The sequence below is a fragment of the Nestor notabilis genome, unplaced genomic scaffold (assembly GCF_000696875.1).
Source record: "Nestor notabilis isolate BGI_N333 unplaced genomic scaffold, ASM69687v1 scaffold14580, whole genome shotgun sequence".
NCBI lineage: Eukaryota > Metazoa > Chordata > Aves > Psittaciformes > Psittacidae > Nestor > Nestor notabilis.
Genome location: NW_009911717.1, coordinates 1 through 27841, shown reverse-complemented (window position 1 = coordinate 27841; position 27841 = coordinate 1). Strand labels below are relative to the sequence as shown.

General features: G+C 42.1%; 2 protein-coding genes across 2 annotated transcripts; one reads left to right on the top strand and one right to left on the bottom strand.

Moving 5' to 3' along the window:
- Positions 1 to 763: 763 nt before the first annotated feature.
- On the top strand, positions 764 to 15717 carry EED (embryonic ectoderm development; the record flags this gene model as incomplete). Its single annotated transcript, XM_010016104.1, has 11 exons — positions 764 to 916; positions 6165 to 6257; positions 7165 to 7230; positions 8434 to 8559; positions 8678 to 8759; positions 10294 to 10385; positions 11286 to 11419; positions 12751 to 12856; positions 13590 to 13748; positions 14177 to 14250; positions 15387 to 15717. Coding segments are annotated over 11 exons (1212 nt in total), but the record flags the coding sequence as incomplete, so codon positions are not given.
- A 3149-nt stretch (positions 15718 to 18866) lies between these two features.
- Positions 18867 to 27657, bottom strand: LOC104401045 (chromosome unknown open reading frame, human C11orf73). The gene is made up of 5 exons (XM_010016093.1): positions 27547 to 27657; positions 27050 to 27287; positions 22427 to 22578; positions 21037 to 21155; positions 18867 to 19093 (listed from the first exon to the last, which is right to left on the bottom strand). The coding sequence occupies exons 2-5, from the start codon at positions 27198 to 27200 to the stop codon at positions 19039 to 19041; spliced, it is 477 nt and encodes a 158-aa protein (XP_010014395.1). The 5' UTR covers positions 27201 to 27287; positions 27547 to 27657; the 3' UTR covers positions 18867 to 19038.
- Between the last annotated feature and the right edge of the window lie 184 nt (positions 27658 to 27841).

The following is a 27841-nucleotide window of genomic DNA, read 5'->3' as shown; positions in this document are numbered from 1 at the left end:
TGAGTAGTGTCCTGCAGTCACACTGTGTATGAAATTGCAGTTTCTCTTAATCGTGCAAAGCTGATCTCAAACTGCTTACCAACTGGGTGGCTTGTTTTGCTTGCCCCCTTCTCCCCGTCCTTACCTTAGGTCTGGCTGCTGACAGTTGGAAGCCACTTGGGTCAGTTACCTGGTCAGACAGCAAGCTAACTTATTTTATGGTTTTGTGGTTTGTTGCTTTACCTTAGCTTTTAGTTGAAACAAGTATCTGTAGGAAAGAGCAGGAGGGAGAGGTGGGACTCCCTCTTCTACTGTGCTGACTTGTTGCAGAACTGTGCTGTGCCTGGTGCTGCTGAGGGTATACAGAAGTGTCCAGTTAGATTCTTGGTGTGGCAAAGCATAATGTTTTTACACAACCAACCTCTTCCTTCAGTGCTCCAGAAGTATTTGTTCCACCTATGTCAAAGCTGTATTTCAGTGACCACTTTAGCATTTTCTTAAGAGCAGCTACCAGCATTCTGAAGAAACTTCACTAGATCACAGTTCACATCTCTCCCTCTTGGATTAGTCCTCATGTGACTCATGTTCTGTTTCTAGGGAGGAATGGTATGATGTTAGTAATAGATTTAAATACGTGAATCTAAATAACATCAAGTCCTAGGAGATCTTCTGTTCCTATAGAGGAGAAGAGGAAATGAAAAGGCCAAGTGCTGCAAAATGTGTTGAATTTATACAGCAGTTAATGCAACCTTTATTACATTTTGTGTAACTTGAATGTTTTCAGGATGATGCTGTTAGTATTGAAAGTGGTACTAACACCGAACGCCCCGATACGCCAACGAACACTCCTAATGCACCTGGAAGGAAAAGCTGGGGGAAAGGAAAATGGAAGTCAAAGAAGTGCAAATATTCCTTCAAATGTGTAAATAGCCTGAAGGTAGGTATGTGTGAGCTTCCTACCATCCCTGCCACCGTGGGAATGCTGACTGTAGTGCTAATGTTGACTGTGAGACAGTGCCAAGATAGGTATTTTTAAGTATCTGTATGCAATTGTGCTTATTTGAAGAAAACACCTTTCTTATTTGGGATAGCTGAAGTTTTGGGAGAAAAAGGAATCTGAGAAATAGGGAAACAGTGGGTACTGCTGCAATTAACCCAGTTTCTGTACAGGTTTGCAAAGTTCTTTGTGATGTGTTTTATTGAGGTATTTCACTGAAGCAGTAGTTGCTTGAGATAAAGGTGAGAAATGGAATAAACAAATTCAGATAAAACCAAACCTGTGGCAGCTTGATGCAAAGCACCTACAGATTTTTCTACCTATTGAGATGTGTTTAAAACAACCCGACAATCTGGGAGTACCTTTTTCTTCACACTTACCAAGTTGTTTTTGTCCTCTGGCGATGGTCATATAGTGCAATTTGATTAATTTATCATGAGTGTTGTGATTATGTGTTTGCATCTCATCTAGGTCATATTTATCTTCCCACCTAATAAGGGATGCTATTAAGGGATTCATGGTCTTTATTCCCTGCTCTTGTGTTTTAGGGTATTATTGTTTTCTTCTGTACTAGTGACAGACTATGGTGGACTGAATGGATTTTCTCTTTGATTCTTTTACACTGTCAGGATGTTGCTTTTTCATGCCAAGCTGTAAATATGCCATCTGACTCGAGCTTTACAAGGTCTCTAAATAAAGAAATGATTGTGTCTGCAACAAGATGGGAATTCTGTTAAATTTTATATTTAACTAACAAGAGGATGTGTGCAGCTCCAGAGTAGATATTTTGTGCAGAATTGCTTTGAGGGGGTTTTGCCATTCCCCCACACTTAATCACTGAGCTGTGCTTATGTAGCTGTGTCTGAACTTTGGCTTCAGGTTGCCTGGATGAGATGCTCGGGTGGCTGAGTGGGAGAGGATGAGAGCTTTGGAGCACAGAAACCTCCTAAATGAGATTTGCCACTGGGGAAATTGGGATATGAAGTTACACTGGCAAAAGTATCTGGGAAACAAGTTGATCTTAATGTATTTTTTTTGAAGTATAAAAGTTATCTGGAGCCCTTTCAGGGTGTAGGAGGAAGGAAGTTCTTTCATTTTCACCTAAGTAGGCAGCTGCTCCTGTGACTGCATGAATCGCCTCCACAGATAGTGCTTTTTGTGGGTGGCTTCAAGTCATACTTCAAATACAGTCAGGGGCCTTTCAGCACCCAAACATTCAACAAGTTCTGCCTTTTGCTGAGCCTATTTGTTTTCTATCTGCAGACCAAATATCCCAAAGCAGTTGTTAGGACTTTTCAAGTGCCTTCTGGGAAAACAGAACACTCCCTTACCCCAACTTCCACCCAGACCCCAATATAGGGTGACACAAAAGACCTCCTGATGAAGTTAAGCAATTCCTGACATGTGTGGATTTGGATCAGGGCCTGGGAACAGATTTCTGTGCAAGTGGAATCAAGCTGTGAGGGAGTAAATGTAGCGTTTCAGCTAAGTGGGGTATTTTCTTTTCCCTGTTTCTCTTTGAACTGAAATTAATGCTAATAATAATAAACATGCATGTTAATACAAAGACTAGGTGGAGCCAAATCGGGTAACTCCTTTTTACTTCATGTTTGAGGAAGCCTCAGTTCTTTTTGTTTCTTATTCTTCCATACTGATTTTGCAGATACTGTGGAGATAAACTCTAAGGATTGAATGTTGTATAGGGGGTCAGAAAGACTCTTTGGATATCATATCATATATATCCCATAGTTTCTATGTCTTTGAGCTATGCTGTAAGGTGCATGTACTGAAATTAATGAAGAGTCAACATGATTTAAAGACATGGGAATCAAGTTTAATATTAAAATTCTTTAGGGATATATAAATTATGTGTTTTTCCACTTTTCTACTCTTGTTTTTCCCTCTTATTTTGCTTTTACTTTTTTATTTTTCCCTTGGGAAAACAAAGAAATATGGCCATTACCATCTGCTTTGAATGTTAAATGGCTATGATTCAGCTTGAAAAACTCAGTGCTTGCTAAATATGCTTTTTAAACACTACTGTGCAAGTTATTTTGGGTGAAATTTAAGCATCAGGAAAACAAGAATATAACTTGGAAAATGACAGGAAATAAAAAGCTGCCTGTTTCTTTGCTTTTAGCAGCATAAAGTTCCTGTAAGGTGTACTCAGAAATCTTTGCTCTCTGTGGGCTTAATGGAAATGTAGTTTATAAATGAGCATGTGCAGCTAAGAGTTGCACATCCTTACATACATCCATAGATGTTTTTGTTATAGATCTCTCAACAAAGAGCTGTGTCTATTCTGCTTTGATGTTCTGGCTTTAAAACAATGCAGTTACCTGCCCTGTGCTCTTGCTTAGAATGTGGCTCAGTGATTGTCAGCAGCCTGGTGGTGTCTCTCAGCTTCTACTCACTGTCCCCTGAGCTGGAAGTCAGTAACCAACCACATGCAAGGCTTTAGCCTGTTGGTGTGTAAAGGAGAGGGAACTAAACCCACTGCCAGTAATGGCTTGCTGCCATTGCTGGGACCTGGGAATGTACATGTGGTCACTTGGTTCCTTGCTGGCAGCGTGGGTGACAGCGTATTAAAATGTGTTTGTGTAGTCACAGGTGATTATTGTTTGTGTTGGCATAGTATTTACTTCACTTGTCTTCAGTCTAAAAACAGATCTAGTCTTATTCTCTGGCTGAGTTGGCATTGGAGTGAGGAAGGACAGAACTAAACATTCATTATTTATTTGCATTTGTAACAATTGTATTTTCTGCTCTGCCTTCTTTGTGGCATCAAGAACCTGAGTACTTTGGGTTTTGTGCCCTTCATGCCAGGGTCAAGATGTCATTGCACATTTCCACTTTTGGACCAGCACCTGGGTCACTCTTCTGTCTGTACAGTGGTCAGATTTGTGTGACAGACTTGGCAGCTCAAGGGTAGCCATAATGTGCAGTGCCTAAAAGTGCAATGTTTAAAAACTTGCTTCAATGTTTAGCACTTGGGACAAAAATTAGAGCAAATGAGTATTATCAAGGTAGCTGCGTGCCGTCTCTGACCAGTGAGGAGGAAGGTAGTTTAAAAGAGGTGAGCCCAGCTTCTTCAGATACCCCATTGACCGTCTGCAAGAGCCTTTGCCTGACTCCTTCAGCCATTAAACACCAAATACCCCTTTGAGATATATGGTCAAGCTCCTGGAGATTGTAGCACTCAATGTGAGGAATGTAGTGCAGGTGATGTAAGTCGTCTAAAGGCATTTACCTTGCAGAGTAATCTTTCCAGGGAAATAGGTTGCCTTTGAAAAAGCTTACTAAATACTTTAGGCATGTACTCAAGTACTGAAACATATAGCCCTCTGTTTTATCTATCTCTTATCACCATAGTCTGGGTCCTACCTAGAAAATCACAAACTTATCGGAGTTTATGCTGGAAAAATACCCTGTCTTGAAGGGGAAAAACATCTTCCTCTTTACTTTTGATGTTTTACTAAATTTGTCAGAAACTGCACATGGCAGAGAACAAGACTATTCCAGAAAAACAAGCTGACACATCTCTGTAAGAAAGCAGTAAGAATCTGTGCCTTTTGCTTGTGTTATCTTCATGCAGTATGTCCAAAGCCCTCAGTATTCACCAGAGTGAACTTTCTCACTCAGAAATTCAAACCCGAATAATTATTAGTGGAAAATATGTTAAAGTATTCTGTATTTGACCTCTCAGCCATTCTTTTCAAGGAAAACTTAAATACACTCAAAAAATAAGCCTAGAAAGTAAAATTCATAACTTTATCAAACACTAAAAATCACGTGTGTGTAGATTTATGGCATCAAGTTTTCCTTATTCTTCATCTCTAATTAAACTAGAATGCATTCCACATGTTCAGTACCTGCTTTTCCCTTCTGTCCTGGGGTCACTCATAACCTTGCTACTTTTCCCTTTGCTAATATCCCATATCCCTCATCCCCTAAAGCCATCAGTCTGTTCTTTCCCCATGTTATGATGGGTAATACTTGGAGTTAAACTTCAAACAATTCTTTTTAATCTGTACTCAGCTTTGAAAGTTGTTACTTCTCTTTAAGTTTTGCAGGAGGGCCTTCATCTCTAAAAGATTTTCTCTCTTGTTTTTCTAGCTCTCCCAGATACTTCTGTTCATAACAGATAATGCCTTTCTCAGTAAATAATGCTATTTTAAATTCTTCCAGACTTCCTTACTTTTCCTGAGTAGTGTTGGACTCCTCACCCACACCCCCTCCTCAGATTTACTCTTTGGGGCTGGACTAGGCCAGGGCTGACATTCCTGGGGGTGTCTCTGAAGCACTGCCATTTGAAGGCTGTCATGAGACACTTCCTTCCTGCCTGCACTGTCCCAGACAGTCCCCTGTGGGGAGGCACTTTTTGAGCATTATTCTTACTGAAAACATCCTGTCAGGACAGGCCAAGATACTGTTATCAATTATTAACAAGCACCACCACATTCATTACAATTCATAAACATATGTGCTTTTTTTTTCTCTATTAAACTGATGTAAGCTGCATAAAAATAAGATTTGGCATTTCTCTGGTGTTTGTGAAGGCAATCTGAAAACACTTTGTAGACATGAACTTTGCAGCAGCATTGTGACATGCTGGAGAGAGTTCACTGTGTCTGTGATAGAGTTGCAAGACCTAACTGTGTTGTAATAGTTAAATGAAGCCTTTCTCCACCCTTACACCAGTGTAAGTCTTCTCTGTCCTCATGATTTTCCTCTGTGAAGTTGTAAATCTTTCTGTGAAAGTAATTCTAACAGTATAAAATACATATAGATGTGGCCTTAGATGCAGAGGTTGCCTTGTTGGGAATTGCAAAACAAAGTAGTAGAGCTGCAAATACAGCTTAGGAATTCTGCCGGCTTCTGGCCATAACAGCTTCTGAGACATAACAGTTCTTCACGCTTTTAAAAGCTTGCTGGGGGAATAAAGGGAGAGGGTGTCAGGATATTCCTTTAACCTCCTTTAAGCCAGCCAAGTTAAAATGTGATGTTACAAAACTGCTCCCTTTTAACACTTCACTATCTGAAATTATACTGGATGGGAACCCAGTGGTTTGAGGAGGAAAACATCGCAGTTAAACTGTTCACCACCACAGCTGAATTTCACAGAAATAATATGCCTCTGGCTCTTGTTTTACCTTTTTTGGTCTCTAATCTTACTTTACCTCTCCAGGAGGACCATGGCCAGCCTTTGTTTGGAGTCCAGTTTAACTGGCACAGTAAAGAAGGTGATCCTCTTGTTTTTGCTACCGTAGGCAGCAACAGAGTGAGTATAATCTGTTTGTAACCATCAGCTCTTTCACTTGGTTCTGCTTGCATGCTTTTTTTTCCAACCAATCCCTTTACCTGTGGTTGGTATGGATGGAGGATACTTCATAGAAAAGCTTTATTTCTGAGGTATGTAGCATCTGGGGGAGTTGCATCCTCTGAATTGTTTTATGAGGTTGTGTGTTAGCTATTTGGGAATCAGCCTAAACCGTAAAGAAAAAAAATCCTTCAGGAATATAAACATGGGATAAGGAAGAGAGGAGCATAAATGCATCTTCTCACTAAAATTACTCTTCACAGATGTTACTGTTTCCAGAAGGCCATATGCTCTAAAATGGGATGAGAAGTGTCTGCAATGATGCCAGGCAGCTCAGTAGCTAAGTTAAGGGCTGGTGTGGAATGAACTTACAGGCTTTTTCTGAACAAGGATCTATGTCATTTCAGACTTGAAAATAACTCCTGAAGTGCATTCTATGCAAGTGTTATGTATGAATAAACAAGAAGCCTTTCATTTCCAGGTTTGTTTCAACTGGCAATCACCAGAAGTGCTAAACTAAGATTGAACAAGGTATCAGTGCTTCATTAAAAGACCAAGTCATGTTAGAGATGGCTGCAGTAACTAATTCTAAAGAGAGTTTAATCATACTACAAGAGTTCAAATAATAGATTGTAATATCTGGGAAGAACAGCTGACAAGTCCAGGAGTGGTGCTTTACTGTAACTGCCCTTAGCATTCCTTTATCAAACCATTTCCACCTGTTGGAAACAATTAGAAGGTGCATGAGGTCTGAACCATAAAGGCACACTACCTATCCCCATCAGACAGTCAGTGCACAGGTACATGGGATTTCCTTTTGAAATATCACAAGTAAGCAGCAATCTCTCCCACTTTTTTTCCCCTCCAGGTTACTTTATATGAGTGTCATTCCCAGGGAGAGATCCGTCTGTTGCAATCCTACGTGGATGCTGATGTATCCTCTTTAAAAGCCACTTGTTTGCTTTCTCTTTATCAAAAATGAAGAGGCTTTGTAGGAAAAAGCATACAAAGGTTTGGTCTGTGATTTAATACTTTGCTCATGTGGCACATTCCTTATGTTAGGTCCAAGTGTTACATCTTTCCCACATCCTAGACTCCCTCCCATTAAAAACATATTAAAAACACACGTTCATGGCCAGTGCTGTATTAAAATATTTGAAAACTGATTCTCCATCAGTTGAATCTTCCCAACACTAATATTTGTCTAATGTTTCACTGCTTTACAGTGGTCTTGGTTTCCTTGTCAATTTGAGCTGGGTTTAAAGGCTAAGAATTAATGTTTCATGCTCTGAAGTAGGAATAACTTTTGTTGTTCATTTGCAGTACACAAGCCAATAACTTGTGAACTCAAGTCTTGATTCATTATTCCCAATCTTTGGATGTTTTGGACAAAGAGGTTGAAATGTGATGCCAAGAGAGAATTCCTTGTATGTTATGGAACAGAAGGGAGGCAGCTGGTTTCTATAGAAAAGGCAATGTTGTTTGTATTTGCAGGTGTAGAATTGAATCAAAGAATCACAGAATGGTTTGAGTTGGAAAAGACCTTAAGATCATCTAGTTCCAACCCCCTGCCATGGAGAGGGACACCCCACACCAGACCCTGTCACCCAAAGCTCTGTCCAGCCTGGCCTTGAACACTGCCAGGGATGGAGCATTTACGACTTCCCTGGGCAACCTGTGCCAGCGCCTCAGCACCCGCACAGGGAAGAACTTTTTCCTTTTATCTAACCTGAACTTCCCCTGTTTCAGTTTGAACCCATCACCCCTTGTCCTGTTGCTACAGTCCCTGATGAAGAGTCCCTCTCCAGCATCCTTGTAGCCCCCTTCAGACTCAGGAAGCTGCTCTGAGGTCTCCACGCAGCTTCTCTTCTTCAGGCTGAACAGCCCCAACTTTCTCAGCCTGTCTCCATACAGGAGGTGCTCCAGCCCCTGATCATCCTCGTGGCCTCCCCTGGACTTGCTCCACCAGCTCCATGTCCTTCTTGTATGTGTCTTTTCCTTATTGGGTCCAGCAGAGACTCCTGAGCACTTGCATAAAATACCAACAAGTTTACTTAAAAATTGCCTTGTTTAAAAAAGAAAAAAATAAATAAGAGTCTCCTATTTCTTCTGTGTTCCTTAACATAAGATGTTGTAGGCAGATGAAAACTTCTATACCTGTGCGTGGACATATGACAGCAATACAAGCCATCCTCTCCTGGCTGTGGCAGGCTCCAGGGGTATTATTAGGATAATTAATCCTATTACAATGCAGTGCATAAAGGTGAGTCCTCAGAACTTTGAGATACAGCTTGTGTTTCAGTGAAGCATGAAACTTATGTCTTCTATATACATGTGAGCATGAGGGGAAATGATAACTTGGTCTCTGAATTCTACCCCAGCACTACGTGGGCCATGGAAATGCAATCAATGAGCTGAAATTCCATCCAAGAGATCCAAATCTACTTCTATCTGTAAGCAAAGGTGAGGAAAAAGCCCTCTTTTGGTTTTGTATAAGTCAGGATACTTTGGATTTTGGTCTTGAAAATGGCCAAAACCTTAATTTTTTTTATGAGGGGCACTGAACAAGTTTACCTTTAAAGTTGAAAGCATATCTTGCTCTTTTATGGCTGTGTATCTTGTATGGATTAAATCCATGGCCTGCAATGACCATAACTCGAGCTGTGGTGCAAAGAGATTATGAACAACGTTTAGGAGTGAAGATACATGGACTTTGGGCTTTTGCACTTCACTTTCCAACACTGGAGTTAACATTTTTGTCAACTGTTGAATCCTGTTGCCATCTAGTGGGGAATTCTTCGTGTCGCAGGCAGCATTCACCAACGTGTTCGTGGGGAATATTCCGTTCTCCATGGCTCAGGAGCAGCTCTGACTTTATTTGGACTTTGTATAAAAAGCCTATTAGTGAAGGGAGAAGCGAGTTTTTGGTTATGGTGTTTTATGGGCTTGTTCAGAACGTCTGAACAGCCACAACTTCCTAATCCTGACTGTTTTGTTAAGTAAGGGAACACTTGATCTGATGCAGGAGCAAGCCTTCAGATGTGCTTGAGTTGGAACCTTCACATAAGGGGACTTTTGACTTTAGCATATTTAGCTGATGAAGCTACATGAGAATAAGAGTTGCAGCCTTTTGATTCTTGAAGCTGTCGAGTTTGTGCTATGGGTCTGTAAAGCTGAATTTCCTGAGTTCTGTATATTTTTCTTGGTTCTTCTTTTAATAACATCTTGATATCATAATACTAATAATGTGCAATCTCTGGACTAGGTACTATCTCTGAGCAGGCAGCAGAATACTGGGGTCTCAGAACTATTTGGCTGAGAGATGTGTAGAAAAAGAGGGAAACGTTGGGACTGTGTGGCCTTCCAGTTGGTGCTGCTCTAATTCAGTGCAGGAATCCAAAAGGGAAATATGCTAGAGCTTCCCATTTCCAAATGGGAAATAGAGTTGAGATTCTTCATTAGAAATTGTTAAAGCTTTCTTTAAACAAGTGGATTAATCTGATTGGCTTTGGAATATTGTTTCTAGAGACAGTTTCTCCCATCCCTACAGGCTGTGGTTCGGGAAGAATAGTATTGTAAAGGTTAACAAATGGAAAATCAAAGTATCTCTGATGTAAGAATGGCTGAAAGGAATTCCAGCATTTTTTTGATACAAAAAATTGGTTTTGAGATCAGACTATAATAAAAGCATATTTCTTCCAAGTTCAGACTCTTCTTTGCTCTTTGGATGATCTAAAGATCCAAGTCTGGTTTTGCTAGAAGCTGTCCTCAGGGGAGGGTGTTGGTCACACTTCCTTAACACCAGAATTACTCTTAACAGTAGCTTAGTTGTAACAGCAATTGTAGGTAATGCAGTCCCATGGTTTCTACCAAGTGAAGAATTAAGTGCTTTTTTGATGTTTACATGAACCCCTGTTGTTGAAAGTGGTTTAAGCTGAAATATATTATTCTTATGTACCTATAAAAAGCAGCATGTAATTTTATTTGTTCTTTATAGATCATGCATTGAGACTGTGGAACATCCAGACAGACACGCTGGTTGCAATATTTGGAGGAGTAGAAGGGCACAGGGATGAGGTGTTAAGTGCAGTAAGTGGAAGACTGTGGGACAGTGATTTAGATTTACAAAGGGTAGTAAGCAACTTTTTATCCTTTTGTGCACTGGTTTGATATTATACCTACTTAAAACCCCCTGAAGTGCATAAATACTGTTGTAAGGGGATAGACAACTTTAAATCAAAGGTGGTTTGCTTGATCTGGCCACTTCTCAATACACAGGACAAGGTTTTCACTCTGTCTCAGCAGCTGGTTTCCTCCCAGTATAGCCTAGAAGTAAAAAAACTAGAGCTCAGTGGGGCTACAAAGAGTAAACTGTTTTCATGATGGTCCCACTTTTGAAGTTCTGGAGGTCTTATCGAGCCAAAGCAGCAACAGCAAGTAAGAGACATGGTAGTGAAGGAACGAAGTTACTTCAGGTGAGTTATGCTGCTTTTCAGTGGCTGTGAACAGACACTGGTACCCAGCACGTACCAATTAGAATAGTTGACTTCTAATACCCTGCTCTTAAGAACTGTTTCCATTCCTATAGTGTGATCTGAAAGGTGAGGGGTGCATCCATATGGAACCTTGACACTGTATTGTCCTCTTGTGGTTCTAAATAGTCATCACCCATGTCATAGCCATGGAATTCTGCCCAAGTTGCTCCATAAACTGAAACTTACTGAGGGGGAGAACTAGGGGTAGATTCATTGTCCATCAGTGCTGTTGAATATACCTCTCTTTATAGAGAGAGAGTAAATACAGTTATTAAATACTGTGCTTGTTTGCAGTGAGCAGGATTATGTTGTTACTAGTTTTCTATTGGAAATAGGCAATTTCTTTGCATTTGCTACACAGAAAATGCTGCTTTGATGGAAATGATGGAATAAAATCTGAGTTGATAGGATACGGCTTAGGCTGGGGGTGCTCAAAATTCTTTTATATACACAGGATTATGATCTTCTTGGTGAGAAAATCATGTCCTGTGGGATGGATCACTCTCTCAAACTCTGGAGAATTAATTCCAAGAGAATGATAAATGCCATCAAAGAATCTTATGAATACAACCCCAATAAAACCAACAGGTACGTAGTCTTCATCTTCTTGGCTGGCTTTGCAAAACACAAATGCTTTCATAGACTCATAGAATGGTTTGGGTTGGAAAGGACCTTAAGATCATCCAGTTCCAACCCTCCTGCCATGGGTAGGGACCTTCCTCTAGACCATGTCACCCAAGGCTCTGTCCAACCTGGCCTTGAACACTGCCAGGGATGGAGCATTTACCACTTCTTTGGGCAACCTGTGCCAGCGCCTCGCCACCCTCACTGTAAAGAACTTCTTCCTTGTATCTAACCTGAACTTTCCCTGTTTAAATTTAAACATCATTGGCCCAGGTTAATTCCTATCCAAACTGGGATATCCTGGAGATAGTGAGTGATCTGGGTATTGTGCTGGATACTGAAGCTCTCTAGAATGTGTCTTATTGATGTTTGCCTGAGTAGAATTTTATTCAATTCAAAGCCTTTTATTTTGAATTTTATATTTATTTTAAAATATCTTAGTTATCTCTTATCTGCTTGACTAGAATATGTCTGGAATTATCTTTGTCATTCTTAGTTAAAGCTTGTATTTCATTGTGTTTCCAGATGTCGGTGGCTTTTCTTCCTCTCAGTTCGAAGTTTCTAGGAGGGAATCAAATTTGTGTCATTAAATGTAGCAAAGAGTTGGATATTGAGTAGTTAATACTGGTTATTGTATCTGTTATTTGACAAACTGTTTTACATAGTAATAACCTTAATTTTCATCATTCTCTGATCTGACCTTGGATATAAATAAATTGTCAAGAAAGAGACATGAATAGATAAATCCTCCTTTACAAAGTTCCTCAACTTCTTAATCTTAACTTCCAGTTATAAACCACTGAGAGAACTGAAGAGTCTAAACCACACTGAACATGTTCAGCAGTGAGACTAGCTGTGAAAATACTCTGGCTTTTTTTGGTAATGTTACCAAATATTAAATGATGCCTTTGTAGTGTAATCTTACTTTTAATAGTGTGGATTTCTAGTTAACAGTTTAGATGGTGCAGAAGCAGCATCAGGAAAAGTGAGCTTTAGTTCTTGAAGCATTTGGCAACAGGAGCTGTATTCAGCACCTGAAGGAGTGGTTTTGCTCAGTGCTGTCTCTGCACAGTCTTGTACATGGGAAACCAGTTATTTCATCAGGAAAGAGGATGAAAACAGGGATTGTTCTTATTATTAATGAAAAAGAAAGTATACAAAATCTACTTTGTTATGAAACTGTCAAAAAAGACAGGCTTGTCCTTTTACCATGAAGATATGTTAAAACTGGCTGTTAAAAATGAGACTTGTGCTTCTGTGTTTCTCTGAACCTCACTTGGCAATTTTCTCCATAGGCCTTTTATTTCCCAGAAAATTCACTTTCCTGACTTTTCTACCAGAGACATACATAGAAACTATGTTGACTGTGTACGATGGTTGGGAGATCTAATTCTTTCCAAGGTAATGTTGCAGCTTTTTCAGCCACATTACTGTATTTTTCTTGTTTTGAGGATCTTAAACAATGGAAGTTTTACTTGCATTTGGGTCTTGGGTTAAATTACTCTGCTGTGTCAACTGGTTTTATGTAGTGTGTTTTGTGAACTATCAGGATGTGTGGATAAGCAGCTTGTACTTAAAAAGTAGTATTACTACTACTAACTCTGCTAAAAGTACAGGGGTACCAGCTAGCCAGAACCTGCATGGGACATGCAGAAAGAGAAATATATAGATACTAATGAGATTTCCTGCTGCTAGAGGGAGAAATGAGGGTTCCCGTGATGGAGTAACTTAATGTGTTGTAGTAATATTGGCTTGCAGATATTAAACTGGGTGGTCCAACTGCTTTGTTGCCAGAAATTAGAGCATGCATGGTCAAAGGGATGGGGGAAAAGATCCTCGCACCAAGGTTAATTCAAACACACATGACAGTGTGTTTGAGCACATCTGGTTGACTCTCTGTGGAGTTAGGGGATGGGGGGCTCCTGTTGTCTGGCAAAGCTGGAAGGGCAACAGGCTCCTGGTGATGGACAGTAATGTTCTATTAGTGTTGCGGTTGTGAGCTAAGGAATAAGGGGAGGTTTTCAGTTGTTCTTTTTTTAATGCCATTGGGGAAGCTGGTTATAATAATCAGGCTGAATGTGCAGTGTAAATTATAAATCTAGGTGATGTTTTTTTCCCCATTGTTTCACTCCAGTCTTGTGAAAATGCCATTGTGTGCTGGAAACCTGGCAAAATGGAAGATGATATAGATAAAATCAAGCCCAGTGAGTCAAATGTGACCATACTTGGGAGATTTGATTACAGCCAGTGTGATATATGGTACATGAGGTTTTCAATGGATTTCTGGCAAAAGGTATGTGTCAGCTTTGACTTTGCTACATTTGAAGGTGCCATAGCTTTTCACTGATTCCACATTTATGGGCATGGGAAAAGGTTCATGTGAGGTTTTGGAAGCAGAATAGTTTGCTGCTGTGAAACTGGATGAGCTCCAGAGTTTTCATTCTGGGTTCTGCCTGGTGGAAAAAGCTTCACTGAATAAATACTGATTTTCCACCAAAGGGATGTTCACTAATGTCTTCCTCCCCATCTGCAGAGATGCATAATAAAATGGAAGAAAGCAGGCAAATTTTACAGCCTTTCTCACTCCTCCAACAACCTCTTGAAGTCATTCATGTTCAAACACTCTCAGTTTAGCAGCTCTAGAGCCTTTGTAAAACTCTGACTTTTATTCTTTGAGATATAGTATCTTAAAACTTGTGTGTCCTCTGCTTTCTTTTAAAGATGCTTGCTCTGGGCAATCAAGTTGGCAAACTTTATGTGTGGGATTTAGAAATAGAGGATCCTCATAAAGCCAAGTGAGTACTTCCTTTTTTTATTTCATTTTTGTTAAGATAGGGAGTTGGGGAACTTCTTCCTTTGCTCATAACTATAGACATTCTTCAACAGTACTTGTCACTTTCCATTTTAACTACCAGGCAAATAAACATTCTGAGCCCTTGAAGGTTAACATTTATCATTTTGTACTGATTTATTATCTATATTACAGTTGTGCCAAGAGGCCCCAGTCAGATCCTGCTGGGTACCACATGTAGAAATAGTAAAAGACTATTTGTTTCTCAAAGAGCTTGCAAACTAATTAGGTGGAAAACTCACAAAGTGATTAAGAGAAGATGCACGGGGTGGATTGTAGCACATCACAAAGGAGGAATAGGTGAAGGGACTGGAGTAATGAGAGTGCAAAGGTAGCTGTGAGCACAGTGTGGAGAAAACTGTGTGGTTTTCCAGTTCCTCATCTGTGTGGCCAGGCAGTTTACAGCAGGTCTTTATAAATGTGTATGTATGTATGATTATATATAATCATAAAATAGTTAGGGTTGGAAAGGACCTTGAGATCATCTAGTTTCAACCCCCTGCCATGGGCAGGGACACCTCACACTAGACCATGAATAAGCACATTAGACCATATACAAGCATACAGACGCAAAAAAACCACAAGCACACAAACCATAATGTGTATAAAATGCATATATACTGTATATATAAATAATATATGTATTATATGTGTATATACTATATAATAAATTCTATATACTTGTCATTTTTTATATAGAATATATATAAATGTGTGTGTATATATATAGACATATGAAGTTCCTGAAAATGCTGCAGTCTTTAGTCACCCAATTCCAATATTATTCCTAACCACTGGGAAAGAACATTGATTCTGAAGCCCTAAATAATGTGGTGAAACAACCTGTCAGTCAGTGCTCACTGGAAATCAGGTGGAGGCTAAACAGTGGTGGGTGAACAGGAAATTACAGCATTCCCAAGTCCACATTTAGAACACAAAATACACCATGAAGGGCATAATCTTGTTCCCCTCAGTTCCTCCTAGCTCACAAAAGGAAGAGGTTGGAGAATGAGCACTCTGTAAGTGTAGCACTAAGTACACATTTAACACTGCAGCTGAATGATTTTCTTTTACTTCTAGGTGTACGACTCTTACTCATCCGAAATGTGTTGCTGCCATCCGACAAACCAGTTTTAGCAGGGACAGCAGTATCCTTATAGCTGTGTGTGACGATGCCAGTATCTGGCGCTGGGACAGACTAAGATAAATTTACTTTTTCTTAACTCAAAGTAGAAAATCTATTTTCAAATTCTAATATAGTCAGTTAAGTCGCTTAGTGCAGTAGGTGCGTTTAGTGTAGACTTCCTCGGAGGTTCGGCGGGCTGGAGCTGACCTTAGTGATGTTTACATTCCGTGTATTGTCCTGCTTGGAATTGCTGCTTTTAATAAAAAGAAGTATTTTTGTAAAGTTTTCTGAATTGTCCCTTTTAATTATTTCCCACAAGGAGTTTCCACTTCCAGCCTATGAAAGTGCGTTGCATACAGTGTGCGGGAATATATGGTGACTTGCTAGAAATTTGGGGGGGTGGGGGTGTTTGCAGCTGTGTTTGAGGCTTTTTGGACTTGGAAACCTAATGAAGCTGTTGAATATTAGCCAGGGACCGTGCAAAAGAAGTACTACACTCAGGAATATAGTATGAATAAATGTTGGATTGCTGCTAAGGGTATTCTGAACTCATTCCTCAGATTAATTGCACATTGAAATGAATCTTAGTGTCACAGAATGATTTGGGTTAAAGCTCATCCAGTTCCAACCCCCTGCCTTGGGCAGGGACACCTTCCACTAGAGCAGGTTGCTTCAAGCCCCTGTGTCCAGCCTGGCCTTGAACACTGCCAGGAATGGGGCAGCCACAGCTTCTCTGGACAACCACGCTCTATCTAATCTGAATCTCCCCTCTGTCAGTTTAAAGCCATTCCCTTTGTCCTGTCACTACATGCCCAGTAAAAAGCCCCTCTCCAGCTTTCTTGTCAGCCCCTTTAGGTGCTGGGAGCTGCTCTAAGGTCTTCCTCGAGCCTTCTCTTCTCCAGGCTGAACAACTCCAGTTTTCTCATCCCATCTTCAGGAAGTACCTGCAGAGCTGAACACGGATTAGCTGAAGAGACACATGAGACTGGAGACAGGTTTGAACCTCTAGTTCTGCTGCACCTACAGCATTGCTGGTGCAGTACCCCTGTTCATTCTGTGGGAAGTGTGGGGTTGGCAGAGTCTGGAAAGCTGGTGGTGGTGGGGATGTGGTTGGGAGAACCCTCCAAAGAGGCAGTGGGAGTGCTCAGAGCCTTCAAGGGAAGAGCTTTGATCAGATGAGCTGAACTGTATTGAGACACTTGGGCTGGAGGCTTTGCAACTGTTTTAGGGTAGCATGTTATTAACCGGGTCTGCTGTGTTTTCCAATCTCCAGAGCTGAGTGAAATGGGATACTGAAGCAGGATTGTTCAGCTGTGGTTGGTTTTTGGTATGTAAGTGGTATGTTCTGACTAATGAGCTGCTCTGTTGGAGAGGAAGGGAAGGAAGGGTGTTGGAGAGAGGCCTGACACAGTCAGGGGCAGCTTTAACTTCTGTCTTACCTTACAAATGTGCTGAAGACTCTTCTCTTTAAATGCAGACAAACGTTCCAGCAGGTTTGCCTTGAGGAAAGATGGACGGAGCTGAGATCAGATTCAAGGTGTTCATGAAGGGAAGAACTAGAGAATGTGAATTTGGAAAAGCAGAGCTGGAGGAGGCCATGGGGAAGAAAAAGTTTCCCTTTACCACAGCCAGCCCAATCTGTTTTTAGGATGAATAATATCTTGAATATACACAAGGGAAAAAAGCCTTCCTTGTCAACATTCAGATCCAAAAAGCTCACATGAACATAGAAGTTGTGTATTTGTCCAGGGATGGGGCAGCCACAGCTTCTCTGGGCACCCTGTGCCGGCACCTCAGCACCCTCACAGGGAAGAGCTTCTGCCTCAGAGCTCATCTCAAACTCGCTCAAATTAAAGTCATCCTTAGGGCTGAAGCTCCTGTTTGCTGGCGTTTTACTCCATCTGGTGGTGGCTGAATGAAAACTTTACCACAATGTAGTTTTAAATCTGGTTCTTGAGGCTTCTAATCTGAAGCCAAAGAATTTCATGCGAATGGGGATTGAATTTGCCCTTCCTGCTACGTGTCAGAGTGTGTGTTCACGCTCATGTTTCACCACAGATGATGCTGGGGAGCTCTCATCCTGTGCCTGAAAGCCATGAACTGCATTTACCCTACCAGTGCTGCAGGGAAGGCTTTAGGGTCCCCTCAGCACAACCCTGTCAGCACCACATGTGTGTCACAGGTCCCTGGGCCAGAAAAGTGTTTGACTCATTTCATTACTGTAACTCTTTTGAAAACCAAACAAAACTACAAAAAGCTATCTCCATAATTAGAATTTTTGGCTGCTTTTCATCAATTCCATGTTTTCAGCAGTATATACACAAGCTGCTTCCTGTATTTCTAAATTTACCTCTGGATGTGGTGGTGAGGTGAAGGCAGACCCAGATATAGACAGGGCCCTGCTCTGACTCATGAATTAGGGTGACTTGGATAGAAAAATGATAGGGAATATGTCCCAAAATGGCAGGGAAGAAATCTATCTGTGCCCTTGTAACGAGTTTGGCATGGTGGGCCATGTTCACCCCCAAAGCCCGACAAGCAGCAGTCTGGTTTTGTTTTAGGGAGTTTTCCATTTAGGGGACCTGAACTCCTCATAGTGAGAAACTGAGAACAGCACAAGGTAAAAAATACTTTAAATATAGAAGCATTACAAATTAATATGCATTACATATGAATTGCTCTTATTATAGGTATTCCATCTCTGGAGGCATCCAGGAGAAGGGTGTTTTTAACTCTGTGTGTGTGTGGAAATCAATATATACGTAAAAGGCAGCACAGATTGATGTATGCATTGTATCTTTCCATTTCTCCTCAGGCTTATTCCTGCACTACTTCTATAGATTATATAGAAGAGGATTATTCTTCTCCCATTTTAAATCAGTGTGTTGATGTAAAAAGAAGTGTTGGTAGATCACAGGTATCTATATAGAGACGTGTTTGGCCATTCAGTCATGAAGACAGTACCAAGTCTAGTCCCTTCCCTGGGATCTCCCATCTGAACAATGCAGAGAAAAGACACTAAACATGATTCATCCTGAAACAGGAAAACGAAGAAAGAGGTTTATTCCCTTCCTCAACAAGGATCCTGAGGTCAGGCTTAACAGTGTCTTCATGCCCAAAAAGGGGAAATACAAGCTTGGGGACAGGGATATTTGTTGTACAATGTAAGAACTTACAGTGCGAGTACCCACAGGAAAACCATCAGCATTTTCTCAGCTGCCTGCTTACCTTTCAGAATGAGGTGAAGGAAAAACTACACTTAATTTTGTCCAAAACTAAACACACACAAGTACAAAACGCTGCTCCTGGTTTTAATCTTCTATGTTCTTCCACTTCAAATGCAGTTTCAAGAGAGTATTCCTACACATGCAAATGGAACACTGGTTTGTTGCAGCCAAGTACTTCAGTTAAAAAACCCCAACACAGACAAGCAGTTTTCACTGATTTTAATTTTAAATAAGTTTCAAGAGTAATACAAATGTTACAGGTTTGTCTCTCTGGAATAATCATGGGTTCTTTCCTTTCCCAAAAGTTCTCCAGTGGAGATACTGCTGCATCCTTCAGGTAACACTGTTTGGAAAGTGCTTCAACTGACACAGTGTCGGCTTATGTTTTCCAGAAGAGAGGGTTCTGTGTCAGGCGTCTCTGGAAGTTCTCATACCTGGAAAAAAGTCCAACCAAGAAATGAAAGCTGCTGCAAATAAAAAAGGATACAAATCATTTGGTCTGTGTGGAGAACATGGTAAGTTACACGTACTCTAAGGCCAGGTTGGATGTAGTCTTGGGTGACATTGTTTAATGGGAGGTGCCCCTGCCCATGGCAGGGGGGTTGGAACTAGATGATCTTAAGGTCCTTTCCAACCCAAACCATTCTGTGATTCTATGAAGTGAGTAAATCAAAAATCTTCCCTTCTGGATCTGTATCAGGAATATTCACAGCGAGACTTGTGTATTCCAACAATACGTATTTCATTTGAAGGGGTGTCCCAGAGGACACTCATTTGAGCTCAGTAAAACCATAAGTGAATTAAAAATGGCTATTTTGTACGTAATTCTTGGGCTAGGAAAGCAACCTGGGGAGGTACAACCGTGAGTCTGAGGCTGCCCACCATCCTAGGAACCAGGGCAGGGGTCTCACATAAGAAACCCCAGGATTGTCCTGGGCTGCACCCCCAGAATGTGAGCAGCAGGTCAAGGGAGAGGATTCTCCTCTCTGCTGCACTCTGGGGAGACCCCCCCTGCAGCCCTGATCCAGCTCTGGGGCAACAGCACAAGAGGGACGTGGAGCTGTTGGATCAAGTCCAGAGGAGGCCCTGGAGCTGCTGCGAGGGCTGGAGCAGCTCTGCTCTGGAGCCAGGCTGAGCTAAGAAGCTGTGGCTGCCCCATCCCTGGCAGTGTTCAAGGCCAGGTTGGACACAGGGGCTTGGAGCAACCTGCTCTAGTGGAAGGTGTCCCTGCTCGTGGCAGGGGCTTGGAACTGGATGAGCTTTAAGGTCCTTTCCAACCCAAACCATTCAGTGATTCTATGATTCTAAAGGAGTTTAAACCCACTCAAGTTTGAGAAAGGCTTATTTATGAATGAGTTTCTAAGCCAAACTACTGAATTTCCATTGCAGCCAGCCCACTGCAATAGGTAAAGATACTCTACCTATTACAAGCTATCATTTAAACACATTGTAATGACCCAAAAACATATGAATTGAGCCAAAAAATGTTTTTCTGTGGCAGTAATCACGCTAACAGATTTCTGTACACACGTGTTCAGTTTAATAGAGTTATGGGTCCCTTCACTCTACTGTTTTGAACAACAGCTAAAAGCAAATTCAGCATCATCCAGGCAGTGCCCAGCCATTATCCTGCTTCTTTAGCCTGTTTTCCCTTTGGTTTCTCTCATCAGAGACCTTACCCACATATGTTCACGGAGTGTGAAGTTACCTTCTAAATAAAAGGGATTGCATAGAGGCTAAAGGACACCACAGAAGCTAAAGAGGGTTAAACTGATAAACTGTAGGGCAGACTTCGTCAGACATCCTAAAGGACTTCCTGCAGCTCCCAAGTTATCTCCACACTACACAGGCTATTCCCCAGGCTGTTATTTCTTAAACCAGGCCCTGGAAAACAACTCTTAGACTTTTGTATTTGTGCAGAAAGTTCTTGGTAACAAAACCAGGTCAACGAGGAACATGGTTCCTCCACCTCTCCCATGTTCTTAAGCAGTGTAACTATGCTGGAACTATGTCTAGGAAGAGACAGAGTGTAACAAATAAGCACAAATTGACAAGTATCAGCATGTTGTGTCTTCCCATGACTCCAGAGCATGTGCATAACCAGCAACATAGTGCAAATCCACACATGTCAACAGTGACATTTCTGAAAGCAAAAGAAGAAAAACACAGGTTATACAGCACTTTTCTAATTAAAAAATGGTATGAAGATGGGGACAAATAAATATGAAAATGGTGGCAGAACCTCTCTATTTGAGATAAACAACAAACACTTTTAAACATTAAAAATTAAATAACATGAGAGTAGTTCAATACTGAGAAATCAGCTGGTTTAATGTCTAGAGAAAGAACCCTTGTTACTCGAGATCCCTGCCATTACCATTTCAGGACTACATTTGCAGGAATGAAAGCTTCGGAAGGGTTTGGGGTCATCTGTGCCTGAGTAACAGCAAATGAGGAAGCAAAGTTATAGAAGTTGTCCAACATCTTCTGAGTGAACTGAAATATAAAAAGACATTTACAGTAAGTTTTTTTCAGTTTAAATTTTTGTGCAGAAGTTTAATGGATATGTAACTCCTACATGAGGTAAAATGAGCCTTGCCATCTCAAACACACTGGGAGAGTGGATATAGTAGGTCCAGAGATGCCCATTTTAAACTGATCAAACCAGCCTACCCCCCAGTCCTGCCCTCAGATTCATCCAGCATTCAGAAATCATTTTCAGACTCTTCACTCGCCTTCTCCCTGCCCAATTTCATCCAACTGGGACAAAATGTTCCCAGCTTTGGGAAGAACATTTCCTTTTCGTGACAAGTGATGCAGTGACAAGAGCTGCCCCTCTCCTCCAAGTTAAACCATCAGAAGAACTGTAGACCAGGTCAAAGCTACCATTCCAACTCAGCCAAAAAGTGGCTGTTGAACCAGCTGAAGAGCCTGCAATCTGCCTAGGGCAATGCATGGACACTCCTGTGCTTCCCCCAGCTGCTCTGACAAAAGCAGTGAAGAACTGATGTGCCAAGAGCCTGCCTCAATCTCTCCCCCCTCACTGCATGTTCTTTTTAAACATTGTTTTTATAATACAAATATATATTTAAAGAAATGTATGTGCAACCATAAAGCTTCTTTAAACTTACTAAAACAGCACTGGGAGAGCAACCCTTAACTACAGGAGTGACTATTACTTCAACCTTTGGCTCAACTGCATTCCTTGAAACCAGTATACAATTTAAGTTAAAATGTTACTCTTTTTTAAAGAGAAAAATCCACCTTAATGGAAATAACACTGTAAAAAGTTATAAAATCATGAAGTGGATTTTTTTTCTTTAAATACTATTGCCAGAAAACTTCCAGCAGCATCTTTCAAATGACCTCAAGTGGTGCATTGTTAACTCATGACTTAACTACAGCTATAATAAAAATTGGCAGCTGTGGCTGCCCCATCCCTGGCCGTGTTTCATCCCTGGCAGTGTTCAAGGCCAGGTTGGACACAGGGGCTTGGAGCAACCTGGTGTATAGCGGAAGGTGTCCCTGCCCATGGCAGGGGGCTGGAACTGAATGATCTTAAGGTTCTTTCCAGCCCAAACCATTCTGAGATTCTATGATTTCGAAGTATCAAAGCTTCCAGCCAAATGGTTTGACAATGGTTACACTGGTTACAATCCTATAGCCACCCATCACTGCATTTTTGTCCCCAATTAGGCCTTCAGAGGCTCAATTCTTAAAGACTTTAACAGTACAGAGAATATCTGAAAACAGAATGTCCAAGCTACCTCTGTGAATGAATCTACTGATGACACAGCAGCACTTGCAACAGGAGTCTGCTGGGCCAGGTTCTCCAGCAGTTCCACTGAGATTCCAATCTGGGCCACCGTGGGTGTCTGAGGGAGGTTCATGGCACCAAAGGGATGTTGGCTTCCCTTCCCTGAAAGCACCACAAAGAGCACACGTTAGAGCTGGCACACATGTAAACACTGTGTTACTTAAATCACTGTATTTCTTCTGTAGAAAGAATTCCTCAGCTCCCACCAGAGATGTCCCTATCTTAGACATGCAAAAGATTCACACAGCTCAAGCACAGGCACAAGTACACGCAAGAGATGAAACAGTGTGATCAGTACATTAAAAACCACAACAGATCTTCAGGAAGTCCTCAAAAAAGGGAAAACGTAACTGACATGTACCTGGACTTGTGCAAAGCATTGGACAATGTCCTTGTCCCTGACCTGGAGAGATATGGATTTGAAAGATGGACCAGCTGGTGGGTGAGAAATTGGCTGGATGGTTGCACTCAGAGAGTTGTGGTTGACGGCCTGATGTCCCCATGAAGAGCAGTGACGAGTGGTGCTCCTCAGGGGTTGGTACATGGTTGTAAGGTGTCCCCCAAGCCACCTTTTCTCCAGGCTGAACAGTCCCAGCTCTCTCAGCCTTTCCTCACATGGCTTCCCAGTCCTTGGATCCTCTTTGCGGCCCTTCTCTGGACTCTCTCCAGCTTGTCCACATCTTTTTGAGTAGTATGGACCAAAACTGAACACAGTACTCCAGGTGTGACCTGACAGGTGCTGAGTAAAGTGGGACAATGACATCTTTATCTGATGGAGATGCTCTTGTTGATGCATCTCAGCACCCTGCTGGCTTTCTTTGCCACATCTGCACACTGTTCACCTCTAATGAACTTGCTGTTCACCAGGACAGAGCTGCTGCCCAACCAGGCAGACCCCAGCCTGGCTTTGTGTCTTCCCTGGATTGTGTCTTCCCAAGTGTAAGACCTTACACATATCGTAGAACTTAGTAAGGTTCTTGTCAGCCAACTCCTTCAGCCTACCCAGGTCATACTGCAGGGTGGCCCTCCCTTCCAAAGTGTCCATTTCCACACTCAGTTTGGTTCCCCATCAGCAAACATCATCAGGGTACACTTGATCCCATCATGCAGATCACTTATGAAGACACTGAACAGCGCTGGGCCCAGTATCAATCCCTGGGGGACCCCACAGGTGACAGGTCACCAGTTTGAGAAGGAGCCAGTTACCACCACGCTCTGGGTGCAGGTGTTCAGCCAGTTCCCCACCACCACCCTGACCACTCATCAAGACTGTATGGATTGAGAGCAGCCCTGAGGAGAAGGATTTAGGGGTGTTGATTAACAAGAAGCTCAACATGACCCAGCCATGTGTGCTTGCAGCCCAGAAACCAACCATGTGCTGGGCTGCACCAAAGGACGTGTTACCAGCAGGTTGAGGGAGGGGATTCTTCCCATTTACTCTGCTCTTGTGAGACACCCCCCTGCAGCTCTGTGGCCAGCTCTGGGGGCAACAACATAAAAAGCATGTTGAGCTGTTAAGAGTCCAGAGAAGGCCAAAAATATGACCCAAGGGCTGGAGCAGCTCTGCTCTGGAGCCAGGCTGAGAGAGCTGGGCTGGGTCAGCCTGGAGAAGAGAAGGCTCTAGGGAGACTTTAGAGCAGCTTCCAGTGTCTAAAGGGAGCCTACTCAAAAGCTGGAGAGGGGCTTTTATAAGAGCAAGTACAGACAGGACAATGGGTAATGGCTTTAAACTGACAAAGGGGAGATTTAGATTAGGTTTTAGGCAGAAGCTCTTCCCTGTGAGGGTGCTGAGGCGCTGGCACAGGGTGCCCAGAGAACCTGTGGCTGCCCCATCCCTGGCAGTGTTCAAGGTCAGCTTGGACACAGGGGCTTGGAGCAACCTGCTCTAGTGGAAGGTGTCCCTGCCCATGGCAGGGGATTGGGACTGGATGAGCTTTAAGGTCCCTTCCAGCCCCAACTATTCTGTGATTTTAAAGCTCCCTATGAAGTAAATGATCCAGCAAGAAACATGATCTGTGAGTAAAAGACAGCAGAACCTTTCTCTATAGGAACCAAACTTTTAATTTATATTTTAGTAACTGGAGAGAACTGGGAAGAATAAGAGCCTGCAAGAATGCACACTGACTGTCACCCCAATGGGGGTGGGGAAATGCACAGAAAAAGCCCCAAACCTCAAACTTTATTCAGCACAAAATCTAACCACCAATTTTGGTTGGGGGGAGCGTGTATAACTTATTGATTTAATAAGTCTTATTCTCAGCAAACATGAAGACTGCATCTGGAGAGAAAAAAATTCAGATTTAATGCTTATTACAAAGCCACTCACCACCATATGTGATAGTTAATCCTCAAAAAGGAACATGTAATAATGATTGACACTTCAGGCCTTCGACTCCTAGACTTACTATCAGTATCATGGCAGATGCAAGACTTCATTTGCTAAAGCAAGGAGTCAAAACAACGAAACAACGAAAAAATCCCCACAAACAAAAGCTGCATGAACACATTTCTAACCTCCCAGCACAGCTTTTAAGAATGGTTAAATGTTAGCAAGAAGAGCAACAAGAAAAGCCTGTGTTTAGATAGATTAAGTTTGTACTGAGAGTGCCAAGAAATACAATTCAACAAACTTTTCCTGAGTATAGAGGAGCAACATCTGTGAGACACCTTGAAGACCCAATCTGGAAATCGCTTATTCTAAAGTTACCTGAGTTTAAATAGCACCTGTAGTCAAGGATAAAGCACCCAGGGTCATAATTTAGTCTCTATTCCATAAATCACTTTCATGTTGAAGACTGTATTCCACAAAGGCGATTTCCCCTTTAGTTCATCTATGGAGACAACCTTCTGGTATCCCAGTGAGACACCTTGAAGACCCAATCTGGAAATCGCTTATTCTAAAGTTACCTGAGTTTAAATAGCACCTGTAGTCAAGGATAAAGCACCCAGGGTCATAATTTAGTCTCTATTCCATAAATCACTTTCATGTTGAAGACTGTATTCCACAAAGGCGATTTCCCCTTTAGTTCATCTATGGAGACAACCTTCTGGTATCCCACCTGGAAACACTGCAGTGTTCACCTGCACTGGCTTTCCTAAGTGAGCATGGGACAAGAAGGAGGAGAGAAGCAAAGAAAAAAACCTGGGAAATGCCATTTTACTTGACCCTCATAGTCCAGAAGTGTAACACCACACCCCCAGATACTGTATTTAACAGCCCTTAAAACAACATGCAATGTAAGCAAGTTACACACATCACAAACCCTGTATGGTTCCAAGGCATTTCAGACTCTAAACTTAAGAGTTAGAAATGATACATTTAACCTTTCCCAAAGTCTGTAATAAACCACTGTGCCACCTCATGCTCACATAAGAAACACCCCATAGCAAGAAACTCTGCTAGAACCCCTGTTTCACAGGGAGCTGACAAACACAGACACAAAACTGTTCCTCTCAACAAGGGACTGAACCCAAACCACATATTTCAATAGTCAGTAATGTCTCTCAATGATTCCAGCTCTCTGTAATCCCTTTCCCATCTCACCTTTCCACAGCCTCCATCATACAACTGTTTATGGGCATCGAAACAAAGGATGTGGAGCTTATACTGACTCTACAGCCTGAGATCAGCTGTAGACAAGAACGGGAACAGGGGAGCTGTTTAGACCAGGTCACCCAAGGCTCTGCCCAACCTGGCCTTGAACACTGCCAGGGATGGGGCATTTACCACTTCTTTGGGCATGCTGTGCCAGCGCCTCAGCACCCTCACAGTAAAGAATTTCTTCCTTACATCTAATGTGAACTTCCCCTGTTTAAGTTTGAACCCATCACCACTTGTTCTACTGCTACAGTCCCTTCAATACTTCAGACAAAGCTGTGCCATTGGGGTGCTTCCATCATTTTTATAAATATGCATGGAAACATTCCCATCTATTTAGGAAAACACCCACACCTACTTCAGGCAGCACCAGCATTCTCTGGCTCCCATGAGTGAGACTTCTCTGACTTGGGACTATCAAAAATACTAAAACATTGGGAATGCTGTTGTCCAATGTCCACCCTGTACTGGACAACTACAGAGTGCAACAGCACCTGGAGGGGAAGCAGCAGCTGTCTGAAACTGCACCAGACTTGTCTCATTACAAAGCCTGTCTCTGTGTTATAAAGATTACAACCATTTAACAGTGGAAGCTGAAAGAAAACATTTCAGGCCTATCTAGAAGAACACCTAAAAACACGCCAAGGAAGCTACAGGCTCAGTCTTCCTCAGGTTCTCCATGAAGAAGTGCAGGAACACATGCCAAGCCTGCTCAAAAGAATTCCTGATCAACACTACATACAGGAGAAGACAAGTGAGAAATTTCTCTAAGAACATTAACAAACAGACGGACAGACTTCCATGAAGCTGACAGACTGCTTCCAGCACCACATCTGCTCAGGACCATCTGAGCACACACAGTGGTTCTGCCTTTTCAAGTAGCTTTGTGTTCAAAACCACCTTCAAACATTCACCCCTTTAGGCACGCAGGAACACATCTCCGCTTCACTGACTGCAACCTTTCACCAGTCTTACCAGATTTCAGACCAGAAATCTTGAAGATGGCACTTGGCTTCTCATTAGTGACAAACCCCAGCAGCTGCCACACTGCCATCCCACTCTGGTCCGGATAACAAAAATAGACAGATCCTCCCATTCCATCGGGAAATGGTACAGTTCCCAGCATGAAGACCACTACATGATTGATGTTTTCATAGTCCGGTAAATCAAATACAAACTTGTCTTCGGCCACTTGCTGGGGAGCTGCTTGTACCTAAAGAGAACAAAACCTTTATTAGCACCGTTATAGTCTTCATCTTTGACTGTAACTGTGAATTGCCTGTCACAGAAACACACCTAAAGTGGAACATAACAGAAAGGGAAGAACGCAGTAACCTACACAGCAGATAGCCAAAGAAAAAGTCAAACACAGCAGAAGAACAACTGCAGGAAATATTACTAGAAAGGCACAACAGTCTTGTTCTACCTGCACTGAACATATATCCCACCCGGGACTAACAGGATCAGAATACCTTCGCTCCCCATGTGCGTAGGAGGAAAATAGGGTGCAGAAGAGGTTGCCAAGTCTATAAGCAGTGGCTGTTGACCACCTTGGCTGGCACAACCCCAGGATCATGGAAACCTGTTCACATAGGAAATACAATAGACCTTGAGACAGGCAGCAGAAGGATGGCTGAATGCCAGAGCAAAAGATACCCTCCTCTTTACCCGAGATGCCACATCCCTGCAGCCAACGCACAATCTAGCCTTAAAACGCTTCTTTTTAAGCTCCCAGCTTGCCTCTGAGGAGCCCAAGCAGAGGAGACG